At 46.5% G+C, this 13,397-nt stretch overlaps 1 protein-coding gene across 10 annotated transcripts in view; it reads left to right on the top strand.

Annotated features, from left to right (window-relative positions):
- The window catches only part of POLA1 (DNA polymerase alpha 1, catalytic subunit), a 312,738-nt gene that overhangs the window by 104,075 nt on the left and 195,266 nt on the right, over positions 1-13,397 (top strand). For all 10 annotated transcript variants that reach the window (XR_014789154.1, XR_014789153.1, XM_084843986.1 and 7 more), the window contains 2 exons: positions 2,087-2,292; positions 8,578-8,710. Coding sequence is in view for 8 of the 10 variants with exons in the window: in XM_084843986.1 (XP_084700112.1) it covers positions 2,087-2,292; positions 8,578-8,710 (339 nt within the window). In the remaining 2 variants the exon portion in view is untranslated. The remainder of the gene's footprint in view (positions 1-2,086; positions 2,293-8,577; positions 8,711-13,397) is intronic.

Genomic DNA, 13,397 nt, shown 5'->3' with positions numbered 1-13,397 from the left:
CAATGCTTTGATAACAGAAAGGCTAGCTAAATGTTTTAATATGTAGAACGTTCTGTTAAGAGGTGATACACAATTCTTCTGGTGAATAGTTCCCTCTCTCTAGCTGAAAGAGGCAGGCCTTCTGAACTAGTGAATACCTCTACATGACATGGGCCCAGTTCACACGACACAATGGCCCATCATGGGTAAATTTACCCGTGAGGAGTTGTGGTGTGTGCCTGCTGCCATTATGAAAGCCCTAGCCAAGTGTTGCCGTGGCTTGTCATATTGTCCAAAACTGGCTGGCAGAGCTTATTTGAAGTTTTACAATCCTCACGTAATCCTAAAACAGGCTATGAGTTATTTGAGGGTTGTTTCCCCCTCGAATAACCCCTGCCACCTGGGTTTGTATGACACAACAAACCACGACAACCCCCACCCAGGGCTTGCATATTCATAATGGTGGACGGCATGTGCTGTGATGCCCCAAGGGTTAATCAACCCAAGATGAGCTGTCATGTCATCCGAACCAGGTCATGATCGATTGCTTCAGATTGGTAAAGGTTCTGTGTGATACGGTAATGTTGTATCTTACATTCTGTATTTATATTTTGTATTACCATTTAAATTTGGTAAACATGTTTTTGTTTAATTAAAAAAAGAATCTCTTGTAGCTCTTGTGGGGGGTATTTCATGACATCGAGATGGCACTTCATGCCTGGATCAGTAGGCTTTACACTTGATCAGAGAAAAGGAGCCACCCTGCTCTCCCAGACCAGTGCTGCCTAGTGAGCACAGCAGATGTGAACTAGGTGGACTAGTGGTCTGACTTGGTATAAAGTTGCTTCCTGTGTTCCTAACACTGCTGCAGCAGCTCCATCTTCCCAAGCACCTAGGGGGATCCGGGATGGCAACGTTGCCAGTGCTTGGTTAGGAGGAGGCCAAGATCAGCATCCTGTTGGTGTATGGGCTTGAGTCACAAGTCTTGCAGCAGGGTTTTTTTGGTGCCAGAACCAGGTGCATGGCCAATAGAAGGGGTTAGTACTATGAACTCTCCATCCTTTAGGAGCGTGGAGTAGATCACTCTCCTAGAAGAAAGGGACGCATGCTACTAGAGGCAGAAATGGGCACAAACCAAAGAGCAGTTTAGGTCCCTATCTAGAAGCTACTCTTCAGACTGGAGATGTGAAGGACCAGAAAAAACCTGGGAAAATTAGGGGAAAAAACGTCTTCCTTGTGTTTCTTCCTGAGGACTGTTTTTGTTTTTTTCTGAAAAATTGGAAAAACTGAACTGCTTTGGATTGTAAAATATTTTCTTTCAGAATTTAAGACAAAGTATTTATATATTGTTACCCAGTCTTTACTCCCCCCAAAATGATTTCTAAAATGTACCCATCAGAGTAGAGATGACTCGAGATCCGTCACCTTGCCTCACTGGATGCGCCTGATCTTGTCTGATCTCGGAAGCTAAGCAGGGTCAGCCGTGGTTAGTACTTGGATGGGAGACTGCTTGAGAATCAGGCTTCCTGCACTGAGCAGGGGATTGGACTCGATGGTAGGCCCCTTCCAACCCTATGATTCTATGATAATTGCCTTATTGAGGGTGGCACAGCTCATATTGTTTGCCGATTTCCTAAGCATGATGGCCTCTTGCCAAATTGTGGTGTCCTGGGCCCCTTCAATATCTGCTATTTCCCTTACAGAACCAGATTGCCCCGCAGACGCACTGGAGAGGCTGTTTCATGTCAGTTCCTAGGCCAGGCCCCTGATGTCATCCCCACCCAGTTTTACATTTCTCTGTGCAAAGAGAAGCATGGAGATCCTCCAAGCACCATCTGGGTTCTTTTCCTGCACACACTAAGTCTGTGCATGAAGGAAAGGAGCATGTGAACATAGCCTAAGCATGCTTGAAGCTCCGTGAGATATGTGGTTTGTTATTTCTGTGGAATATATTTACTGTGCACCATAAACTGTTTTTGTAGTGACATAGCAAATGACAGCTCCCCCTCCCCAGGCCTGCCCCCCCCCCCTTATCTCCTTATTTTTGCAAACCCTATTTCCAGTGATAAAAGGGATGTTTTTTGTTTCATTGGTGGTATATTTGCAGATTAAAAGTGAAGTGAACAAGCTGTACAAGTTGTTGGAGATTGATATTGACGGAGTCTTTAAGTCCCTTTTACTGTTAAAAAAGAAGAAATACGCTGCTTTGGTTGTGGAGCCAACCAAAGATGGAAAATACACTACCAAGCAAGAATTGAAAGGACTGGACATAGTGCGAAGAGATTGGTGTGATCTTGCGAAAGAAACTGGAAAGTAAGTTACCCTTTATTGTTTACACAGTGTTGTCAGTGTCAGTATGGTATATCATAAGCAAGCAATCTCTCCCCCCACCCCGACTGTAATTCTAAGCACACAATAAGCCCATCCTTCAGAGCCTCACAAAGGGCATTGCTTAACCTCGAGATGACGCCTCCCTCTGGAACTTGTAGGCAGAGCCAAAAGTTGCTTCTTCAGTGGGAGGAGCCACCCTACCCTCCCAGACCAGCTTTGCCTCCTGAGCTAAACCGTTGAATTGATCTGGAGCTCTTAAAGGCCCAGCTCTAGTTGCTTTTCTTAGAGTTTTTTCCTTTCTCGTTTCTCTCTTCTTTCTTCCCCTCCCCCCTCACCTGACACATCCTAGCAGGGACCATGGGGGGTTGTTCACTACACAGGGTGGGGTGGGGCTTCTACTAAAAGGGAGTTGCTTTCTCAGACCGCACGGCACCCTCTCTGACTTTCCCCCTGGCTCTGGCATACCAGTGGAGACTGGGACAGACAGGCAGCATTGGCAGCCAGCAGATTGGGCTGCACCACCTCTGGAAAAGCTGTGGATGCTTCTTTCGTCCATTGCCAGGCCCAGCGTACCAGCTGAGGCCTAAGGTAGTGTTTTTTTTTCCAGTGTCCACCAGCCAGCTACATCTCACAGATCTTCTGCCTCCTTTCCTCACACAAGGTAGGTGGAAGGCAGACAAATTTCTTTCCTCCCACTGACAATGGCAGGAACAAGCGAAATGGCCCTCAGCAGCTCAGAGGCCTTCGATGGTCTAGAGGATGCAATGGGGCCTACCAAAGATTCCAGTTTCTCAGCACCAAACAGGGATGCCTGCCAAACGCAGGAAGGGATGAATGCTGTTTCCGTCTTCCAAATCCCTGACCTTCCTGGGGAAGGTGCCCAGCACAGTTCACCTCCTGGGTCCAGGGCCTCCTAACGCAGCAAATTAACCAGGCCTTACCAATCCCAGGTGGTGGGGAGCAACACTTTGCGGAAGTGTTCCTGTTCCTCTGCCTGCTCTGTCCACAAAAAGAATAAGGTTGAGAAGAGCAAAAAGGAAGGCAAACCCAGGGGCCTGTCTAAGCACAAGCTCAGAAAGTGCCATAGAAGTAGAGACAGTTCCTCTTCTCGATCTTCTTGCTCCTTGGAAGGGTCTCCTTCCTCAGCTTCTCATTCCAGGCACTCTGCAAGTCCCCTCGCTTCACCCAGCTTTTTCATTTCAAGAAGAGACATGTATAAAGGGAAAAAAAGAGACAGCATGCAGTCAGGCCCTCTTGCCCAAAGTCAAAGAGATCCTTGCTGGGGATTGACTTCCCCTGTGAGGCTAGTGAAAAGGAAACTGGTAAACTCTCAGAGGAGTGAGAGTCCTGGGCCTGCCAAGGCCAACTCCTTCAGCCTAAACTTTCCCCTATTTTACTAGTTAAGGCTTCCTGCAAACTTCAGCTAGTGGGAAAGCCCACAAACCTGACAAGGCAGCTAGTGATCAGGCCCAAGATGGGGACAAAGTTGCCTTTCTCCAAGACCCGGCTGCCCCAATCTCTGTTCCCTTTCCCAACACTTTCCGTAAAGACTGGAAATCAGAGTGGGCCATTCCAGCCCAGACAAAATTTGTCTCCTGGCTAGTCAACAAACTTTATACCCTCCCAAGCAGGACTACAGAATTTCTAAAAGTTCCAGTCGTTGATGCCCCTGTGGCTGCTCTTTCTTCCTTGGCAGTTATCCTGGTGGACAGGGAAACTGGCCCTAGGGATCAGTGCAATAAGGATACAGCTTTATGTAAGAATTTTGAAGTATCATCTATGGCCTTCAGAGCTTCCATCACTGACTCATTCTTTCCAAGAGCCACTCTTCAAGTGGGCAGAAGACCTAGCAGATGAGTATTTACTCCAAAACCAATAAAACATAGCTTTAGGAAAGTTTCTCACCCCACCCTGGCTAAACACCCTCACCAGGAGAAACATCTGGCTGCGCATCTGGGATGTCGATCCAGGCTCTCAGTCCCGCCTGCCAATTTCCATCTTTGAGGGTGCCAACCTGTTTGATGGTCCCTTGGAGGAGATGTTGGTCAAAACCAAGGACAAAAATAAAGCCCTCCCTACCACAAAGGTGGAAGACAGATGGAATGAACAATCTTTTTCCTTTTGGAACAAGTTCTCCCCCAGAGCTCGCCCAGCAGGGGAATCCAAATCCAGATGCAGGATTTGGAACACCACTGGATCCTCAGTCTATTCATCAGGCAAAGACCTAAAGAAACACCAGTCAGCCTGATGCCAGAAGAGCCCTGACTGGCCTCAAGATCGGGGGATACCTGCGTCACGCCACTCAGGCATGGCATCACGAATCTCTGGGTGAGAGAGACAGTGACCAAGGGCTATGCCCTGGAGCTGACTTCCCCACCGAGGGACAAGTTTGTAGTGTCCTCCTAGTCTCAGGATCCTTAAAACATTTGAATTTCCTGAGGGCTATAGATCATCTCCTATCAATCAGGACCATAGGGCCTATTCCAGACAAAGACATCCACTGTGGGATTTACTCCATGATTTCTTGGTGCCTAAGAAAAATGGGGATATCAGGGCCATTTTGGATTTCAAATGGCTGAACAAGCAGATAGCTTAGAAACATTTCAAGATGGAAACCCTCAAGTTCATTGTGGAGGTGATCTCAGAAGTAGAGTTCCTAGCATCAATTGACCTCTTGGAAGCGTACTTGCATGTGCCGATCAGGCAACCCACTGAAAATTCCTAAGTTTTGCTACAGCAGCAGGCGCTACCAGTATTGGGCCCTTCCCTTCGGGCTGACCTCAGCGTCCAGAGTGTTTACAAAGATACTCGTGACTCTGGTGGCATATCTTTGTAGAAGATCTCTATCTGGATGATATTCTCATCAGATCGCCCTCAGAAAAGAAGAGTCTCCAGGACATTCAGACAACCCTAAAATGTCTACAGGAACTCATGGTTAATCTGGAGAAGAGTCACCTTACTCCTACCCAACAGTTGATCCACCTGAGGGTGATCCTGAATACAGCAGCTCTCAACATTTCCCTCATGGAGCAAAGACATCATAAGATCTGGCAGTTTGTTTCCCTAGTGCTGGAGTTAAGGATGAAGGTTGTGAATGCTACTGGTGCAGCTTCTGGGCATGCTAGTGTCATGCCAAGAACTAGTTCCCTGGGCTAGTCTGCACATGAGGCAGATTCTTCTCCTTTCTCTTCAGGAGCATATGGCCACCCAAACACACATTGAGGTGAAGATACCAAGCTCACTCAAGAGGGAACTTCGCTGGTGGCTTGAATAATGAGACTTGAATGGGCCCAATCCATGTAGCTCTTGGTGAGGAAGACCATCATGACAGATGCCAGCCACTTTGGTTGGGAGGCCCATCTGGATCACAAGGTTGTACAGGGACCTGATCAGAAAGGGACTGTCAAGGTTGTATCTGAGCCCATAGAGTGCCAAAGCAGCTCTGATTCTGAGGAGGAGAGACAATTCGTGGGGGAGGAACTCTCTGACTTCAGAGGCGCAGCTGGAGGGGGAGCCCCCCCGTCTCACATCCCTGGGAGCGACAGTGAACCAGGTGCGGAAAGGGAGGGACAACCTGAACTTTTAGACGCGAGGCACAGACGTAGGCACAAGTGAGAGATCGCAGGGGCCGAGCTTTGGCGCTCAGCCCAATTGGCTCGATGTTAACAGCTGTGCCCAGAAGCATCTCGGGAGAGGGGGAGATCTTCCCCTCCCACCCCTTAAGTTCAGAGAATTGCCATGTTTTTCCCAAATGGAGATCAACTGACGTCCTAACCCTTAGAACCCCTAGATGGCTGTTCCTTTGTAGTTTCTCTGAGTCTCAAGCAATTAGCATCTGTATGCCTCATTAGCATAAATGGAATTAAAGCCTTGGAGAGCAGCCCTTTTGTCTAAGTGTTGATTTTGGCTATTGGAGTATTCAGTAGGCAACAGGGGAACCTTGACAGGGACAAGTCAAAGAGCATCAACTGGTTAGAACTGAAAGCACTTTACCTAGCACTTTGGGAGTTCACTGAAGATGTTTCAGGAGCCCACATACTGATCAGGACCATCAATACCACAGCCCAGGCATATGAAAACAAACAAGGCAGGACTCAGTCTTTATTACTGAATTGTTTGGCAAAAGAGATGCCAGCCTTGGGGGAAACACATTTAAAGTTCTTACAAGCAGAACATCCATACAAGAGTCAGAGTGGCAGCTCAACTCTAAGGTGTTTCTTCAGGTGACATACCAGTTCGGGAGCCTTTTGGTGGATCAGTTTGCCACCAGCGAGAATGCTCAACTTCCTCTCCAGGTTTCACTCTTGCATTGGAACGTCCATGGCTGGGTGGTCTCCTATATGCTTTCCCAACTTTTCCATTCCTACCCCAGGTGATCCAGAAAATCAGGCAATCTTCAACAAAAGTGATTCTTCTGTTGAAGAGCGCAGTGGGGAGTGCAGTTTCCTGGCTTCAAGCTTGCAGCGCAGTCCACGACTCAGAGCCAGTAAACAGAAAAATTGTATGGCCCTTTAGACTGTGTCTAGTGGCCATAGGATTGCTCTCCCAAGTGCCAAGTGGTAGCTCTGAATAGCATGCTGGGATGTGATGGCAATGGGTCTCATCTCATCCCTACATTAAGAAGTTAAGAAGAGGATGTCTCTGATTAATCTTCCAGTAATGCGCCATTTTCCCACATGGCATCTCAACTGGGTGCTCACAGCACTTATGGGAAGCCTTTGAAACCCATGGCAACTTGTTGTTTGAAACTTTTCACTCTCAAGGCTATGTTTTTAGTTGCAGTTACTTCGGTCTGCAGGGTTTACAAATCGGGGGCCTTGTCTGTGGATCCACAGTTATGCATTTTCCATGACGATAAGGTGGTGTGGAGAACAGACCTCTTTTCCTCCCAAAGGTTAATTCTTTGTTTCACAGGACTCAAGAGATTGCTGTCCTATCTTTGTTCCAAGCTGGTTCACTTGCAAGAAAAGAACTGGCATAGACGGGTTGTAAGGCAGGCATTCTGTTTTTATTTGGACAGGACAGTTGCCATTAGGAGATCAGAGTCTCTCTTAGTCTCCTTCCAGTCTAGGGTTTGGGGACAGAAGGTGGCAAAGGCCACAATCTCGTGTTGGCTGAAGGAAGCCATTGGGGTGGCTTACCAGGTGTTGAGCAAACAATCTCGGGGGGGGGGGGCAGCGTCTGCAGCTTTTAAAGAGGATTTCCCCATAATTGACATCTGCAAAGCGGCCGCTTGGGTATCTGTACATACATTTACCAAGCATTATAAAATCGATGCTGCTGCCTATGCTGCTGCAGCCCTTGGGCATAAGGTACTGCAGATGGTCCTGGTGGCTTAGGGTGCTGGTCACTATCCCCCCCCCCCCCCAAATTATGTACTGCTCTGCTAATTGCTGAGGTTAAGGAGTACCCTCCACGAGGCTCTGGAGAAAACAGAAATGTGTTTCTTACCATGAATTCCTTTTCTCAGAGCCTCACAGAGGGCATTCCACCCACCCACTCTATGGACCAGTGTAGTCTTCGGCAGAAGGGGCTCTTATGGCTTCTGCCGCTGAAACACATGTCGGGGAGGTCAATAGGGATTCCTGAGTTCATTCCTTCCACTTGTTTACTGTGACAACTTAGGCTTGGTAGTTTACCAGGTATTGCTCCTTTTAATATCTGTTTTCACACCACTTCTGGGCATAGTTCTGTTTTTTGTCTGTTTGCAGTGTGGGATTGAAGGATTGCTTGCTCTGCCAGTCCGTTCTGGGTTGGTAGGGCAGCTCCTCCCACTGAAGAAGCAACTTTTAGCTCTGCCTGCAATCTCCAGAGGGAGGCACCATCCTGAGGTTAAGGAATGCCCTCTGTGGGCTCTGAGAACAGAAAGGTAAGAATCACATTTCTGCGTTGTGCATGTCACACTAAGCTTGCAATCCTAGGTTAATAAGCCAGGATATTCACGAGTGGCATGTACCTGTACACAGCCTCTTTCCTGCTGCTTTGATCCTCCCTTTGTATAAGCAGCAAAAGAAGATGGGATCAAGCACTTAATGTTTTAAATATAACTTCCTGCTACATGTGAATTGAGAACTATGGCCAGCTTAACTACTACTACCAGTCTGTACCCAATGGATCAAGCTGAGAATGCAGCTGGTAATCTGACCTGAAGGATTTTGATTCCCACTTGCAGGGTCTCAGCATAGTAATTGGGATATATTCATCCCATATGTGAGCTGTGAATTTCTTCAAGATTTGTTGTCTTATGTGCCTAAACCTTTCTTACAGCTACATAATTGGTCAGATTCTTTCTGATCAATCCCGAGATGTAATTGTAGAAAACATCCAGACGAGGCTAATCCAAATTGGAGAAAATGTGTTAAATGGCAGTGTTCCAATAAAACAGTTTGAAATCAACAAGGTAAATAGTATTGTCTGTTACTGTTATACCAGAATCTGTCTGAATATGTTCCATAGCACTCTCTCCTGACATTCCTTTCTTGTGTCCACTGACATTCCTTTCTTTTGTCTATGGAAGCCTACCTTCTTTTAGCAATTGCATACTGTCTGCTTGGTAGGAAGAAACATGTTTGGATCAAAAGAGTAAGGCATGTAGAATTTTGGTTCATTTAGAAAATAATGATCTTCCTCTCCACTCGTTCTGACTTAAATTACCATTACAACTATCTGGAATAGAGGGGAGGGAGCAGAGGAATGAGGCAATGAGGGCAGATAGGGTAAGTGCAAGGGAAGAGATTACATTGAAAGGGGAAGCCACCAGTTTTTTTCATGCTGTTGCTGCTGCTGATCCATAGAAGGTACAGAGGATTCCTGGCAACAATTGAAAAACCTGTGTTTATATTATGGTCTCTCCTCCAGTTTTGGTTTTTTAAAGCTTGCCTAATCCCCAAAGCTTTGAGTGGTGAACAGTATATTACAGTATGCAGATAACCAAAATAAAACAAATGCGGTCGGTTTTATTTTGCTTCACCCAATTTGGGGTGGTTCTCCCCTGTGTTTTGGGTAGGACAGAGGACTCTAGTTAGGCCATGTTCCCCAGCAGTTTGGAGGAAAACAAATTGCCTGAGTGTGTGTGGGGACTTCTATTTTCATCTACTTACTCCTTTTCTACAGTGTTTTTTTTACAGTTGTTGAGGGATCCAGCTGTTCTCTCTTTCTAACACCGTGGAAGAAGAACACGCTATCTCTGGGGGACATTCCAGCTTTGGGTGTGTGCCTTTTCTCCCCTTCCCTCTGGTCTTGCCCTCTGTTCCTTCCTTACAGTGTGGTTTGAGGCCTCCAGTTGGAGCCATGTGGTCCTGCTCCATTGTACAGACTTCCTAGGCATCTTGTGATCTGCTCCATCCATGTGACCCTTTATACTAACTGCAGAAATCTGCCATCCCCCGCCCACCTAGTCCCAGTTCCTGAGGAGAGCATTGCTGCTGGGCAGGGGAAGCATGTCTTGCAAGTAAGAACACAAGAAGAGCTTTCCAGGCTCAGATCAAAGGCTGATCTAGTCCAGCATTCTGTTCCCACAGTGGCCAACCAGATGCCTATGGGAAGCCTGGAGGAGAAGGCTGTGAATGTCTACTAGTCCAGATGGCTATATGCTACCTCCAGTATCATATAAGCAGTATGCGTATGTACACCAGTTGCTGGGGAACATGGGCAGGAGGGTGCTGTGACACTCGTGTCCTGTTTCCCGTGGGTTGGCTAATTTGTGAACAGAATGCTAGACTAGATGGATCCTTGGTCTGCTCCAGCATGATAGTTCTTATGTTCTTAAGCCCACAAGCAGGACATAAGCACTGCCTGATACTGGAGGTAATATAATAGCCATCATGACTAGTAGCCATTGATACTTATTCTAATGGTGGGGATTTAGAACACACAAAAGGAAATACTACACATAGTAGAATCATAGAATAGTATGATTCAATTACGGTACATAAGTATGATTCAATTATGGTACATAATTAAACTATGGAATGTGCTTCCTTAAGATGTGGTGATGGCCACCTGACTTAGAAAGCTTTAAAAGGGGAGTAGGCAAATTCATGGAGGATAAAGCTCCTATAGGCTTCTGGTTGGCCACTTTTAGAAATGGAATGTTGGATTAGACTGTTACAGGGGAGGTCAAGCACCATCTGAGTATCCTTAATGACACCTTTTGCTCTAGATACTGTGCTGTGCTGTGCTGTGTAGCCAGTTAGATGAAAAAATAATCAAGGGGTAAGAAACTGTAATGAATTTATAACTCAGTAGCTTATCTGTATAATCAGGACTGAAGGCAAGTGCTGAATGCAGTTCAGTGTTAGTAACCTCTTTTCTAACCCTGATGGGTTCCAGCAATCACACTGACACATAGTTACAAAAAACAGATGATTTTATGGGGAAAGTAAACAAGGAAGGTTTTCAGGCGCACAACAAAATGGGATTTAAAAAGTAACAGTTTGTCAGTTTGGGCATCCCTCACGTTGGTGTGTTTCAGCTCTGAGAATAACTTGGGGTCCAGTTAACTTTTACTGTTGCACCTGGTGTCTCTTCCCTAGGACTGATGCCCTGCTCTACTTCTGCACTGAGCAGGGGGTTGGACTCGATGGCCTTGTAGGCCCCTTCCAACCCTACTATTCTATGATTCTATGACTTTCGTGCCTGCCCCATGTTTCCAGGGCCAGGGGCTCTTCCTTTTTTGCCCCATAAAGATCCATTTGCCTCATATACTCCGAGAGAAAGCTTTACCCCCTGGTAATATGCCCTGTTGAGCCCAGAGCTGGGTTCCACACATAATGCAGAACAACCTGCCAGCTCTATACAACCATTCTTGTGCCTAGTAGGAGACTGGACTTTATGCATGTGAGTTGTCACTTCTGAGGCCAAATGTGGAATAGGTCCTGCAGGGAGTATAAAGCACTGAGAAGCAGCTCAAGCTGAATGTATAATTTTTGAATTTAATTGAAAACTCTATGGGAGAAACCCCATTGGCAAAGCTGTCCATCTTAATCTGTTTTTAACCAAAATTGTGTTGGCTCCATGGTTCCTAATAACTACTTAGCCTCCATTTGTCTCCCCATTGTTGTCCATCCAAATACCATTATTTTGGATTTCTGTGGACAAACGTGGTTTCGCTTTTTGCCAACAAGGCCAGAGCGACTTGTGGTTAATGCCCTGTGTTTGAATTTGGACCTAAAGCTGAGAAATCCAAGGGTAGTCTGTGCCTATAGTATATTTTCTAGTTTTTGTCACTCAGCCAGGAAGTGAAATCCCTCCTCTGAAGATGGTTCATTATAGCTGCTTGCTTCTGCCCTATTTCTTTTCCTTTTCTCCTAAATCTATCAATTTCAAGTAAGTCAGGCCTGGTAGAACTGGTATAGTGGCCCTTGTGCTAGGGGTAGGTATACTAACCAAGTCATTTTTCTCGGTTGTAATGAACGGGCATGGGTGTGTTTTCAGAACAAATCTCTGTTTAAAAGAAAAGTCTTTGTTTTTATAAATTTTGAATTAGTGTTTAAGTTGGGTTCCCCATTCTAGCTATTCTATATTTTAATAAGAACATAGAGCATACATCCACGGAGTGTACACCACATCTCTGGTTAAAAGCCCCTTAGACCCGCATTCAAATGAAGGGAAGTGGACACAAGATAGGTCTTTGGTCTGATCTTAAGTTCTTCCGTAGTCGTGGGGTGAGGCAGTCTTAATGTTTGGGAAAGTGCCCTCACTTATGTTTAGGCAGGCTCAACTCCCAAGGATAAGGGGAGTAGCCTTCCCTTTAACTCCCAGACCAACTCTACCTAGTTAGCAGAAGTATTGTCCATTTAGATCTCAGCAACATAGAAGTTCTTAGATAGATCTTTCCCTTGACTTCTTGGCATCAGATTGAATTACTCCTAACAGACAATTTGGTGCTCTGTGGCTTCTCGTGGCTTGTTCTCGCCTTAGTCCTCCAACCCCCACCCAGCATGTATCCCAGGAGCCTTCACAGCACATGTCTATCCCAGTAGTCTTTGCAGGGATGGCTGTGACATTGCTGCAAAAACCTTTCTGCCACTGGTCTGCTGAGTGTGCCTGGTGTGTTTTGTTTTGCCCTGGCTGTCGATGGAAATTCGTTGGAGTTAGTCAGTGTAAATATTTCCCCCCTGATGCTTTTACCAGCGATCCTTCGCCCTCCTTCCCCGTTTGTCTTAGCAGGTTACTTTTACTCCCAAGCATAATGGTCCCAGATGTACTTGGTTATAGCAGAGTGGATTTCTCAATCTTCACAGCAGAAGACTGTAGCAAACGGGATTCAGAGGGTGCGGAGCAGGCTGCTCTTGTCAGGGATCCAGGGAGACAGCATGGCTATCTGCACCTGGCCTGGGCAGCTGGGGATTGTCCTGCAGGAACACGTCATCCCTGGATTTGCAGATGTTGTGTAGGATGCAACACACAACAGTTACATTTGGAACTAGGTCTTATTCCTCATCCAGAAAGGGTGTACAGGGCACACCATCGAGCTTTCAGGTGCCCAAACGCTTGCTCCACAGGCAGTCTTGCCCTGCTGTGGTAGTAGTTGTAGGATACTTTTTTTAGGTGTCCCCAAAGCACAGTATGACACCATGAGCCACAGTTGAAGTTTGGCAGCCTGGTCGTTAAGGTCGTCAAGGATGAGGGCGTGCACTGGGAGGCCATTCAGGCTGGGAGGCCTGGCAGGTGGGCTGCAGAAGAACCTCCCTGTGCCAAGCTTGTCTGCAACAGGTGAATTCCAGAAGATGGCAGTGCCATGCCTACATAAACATAAACCTGCCCTTTGCATCCACAGTAGCCTGCAGTACCATGCTATAGAAACACTTTCAATCGTAGAATTCAGGGCCATGCCCCTCATGAGCTAAAATTCTCATGTGTGAAGAACCAAGTGTGCGTATTGCACGTGAGAAGCCAAGTGCGCAGAAGATTTACATGTTTTTCCTCAGGCTCCCAACACTGATTACGTCTGCTAGGTAATCAGCGTACTTTCAGGATGTGTATGGTTTCTCTGAAAACTTCACAGGTAGTTGATTTCCCCACGCCGAAGGTGTTGCTGAGCGGGAGGTAGCCCAGGTTGAATGCCAACATCTGTAATGTCATTT

This window comes from Heloderma suspectum, chromosome 3 (genome assembly GCF_057233095.1).
Source record: "Heloderma suspectum isolate Gila_16-S chromosome 3, 16-S_ref, whole genome shotgun sequence".
In the NCBI taxonomy this organism is placed as follows: Eukaryota; Metazoa; Chordata; class Lepidosauria; order Squamata; family Helodermatidae; genus Heloderma; species Heloderma suspectum.
The sequence above is the reverse complement of the archived record's forward strand: the minus strand, read 5'-3'. Positions and strand labels throughout refer to the sequence as shown.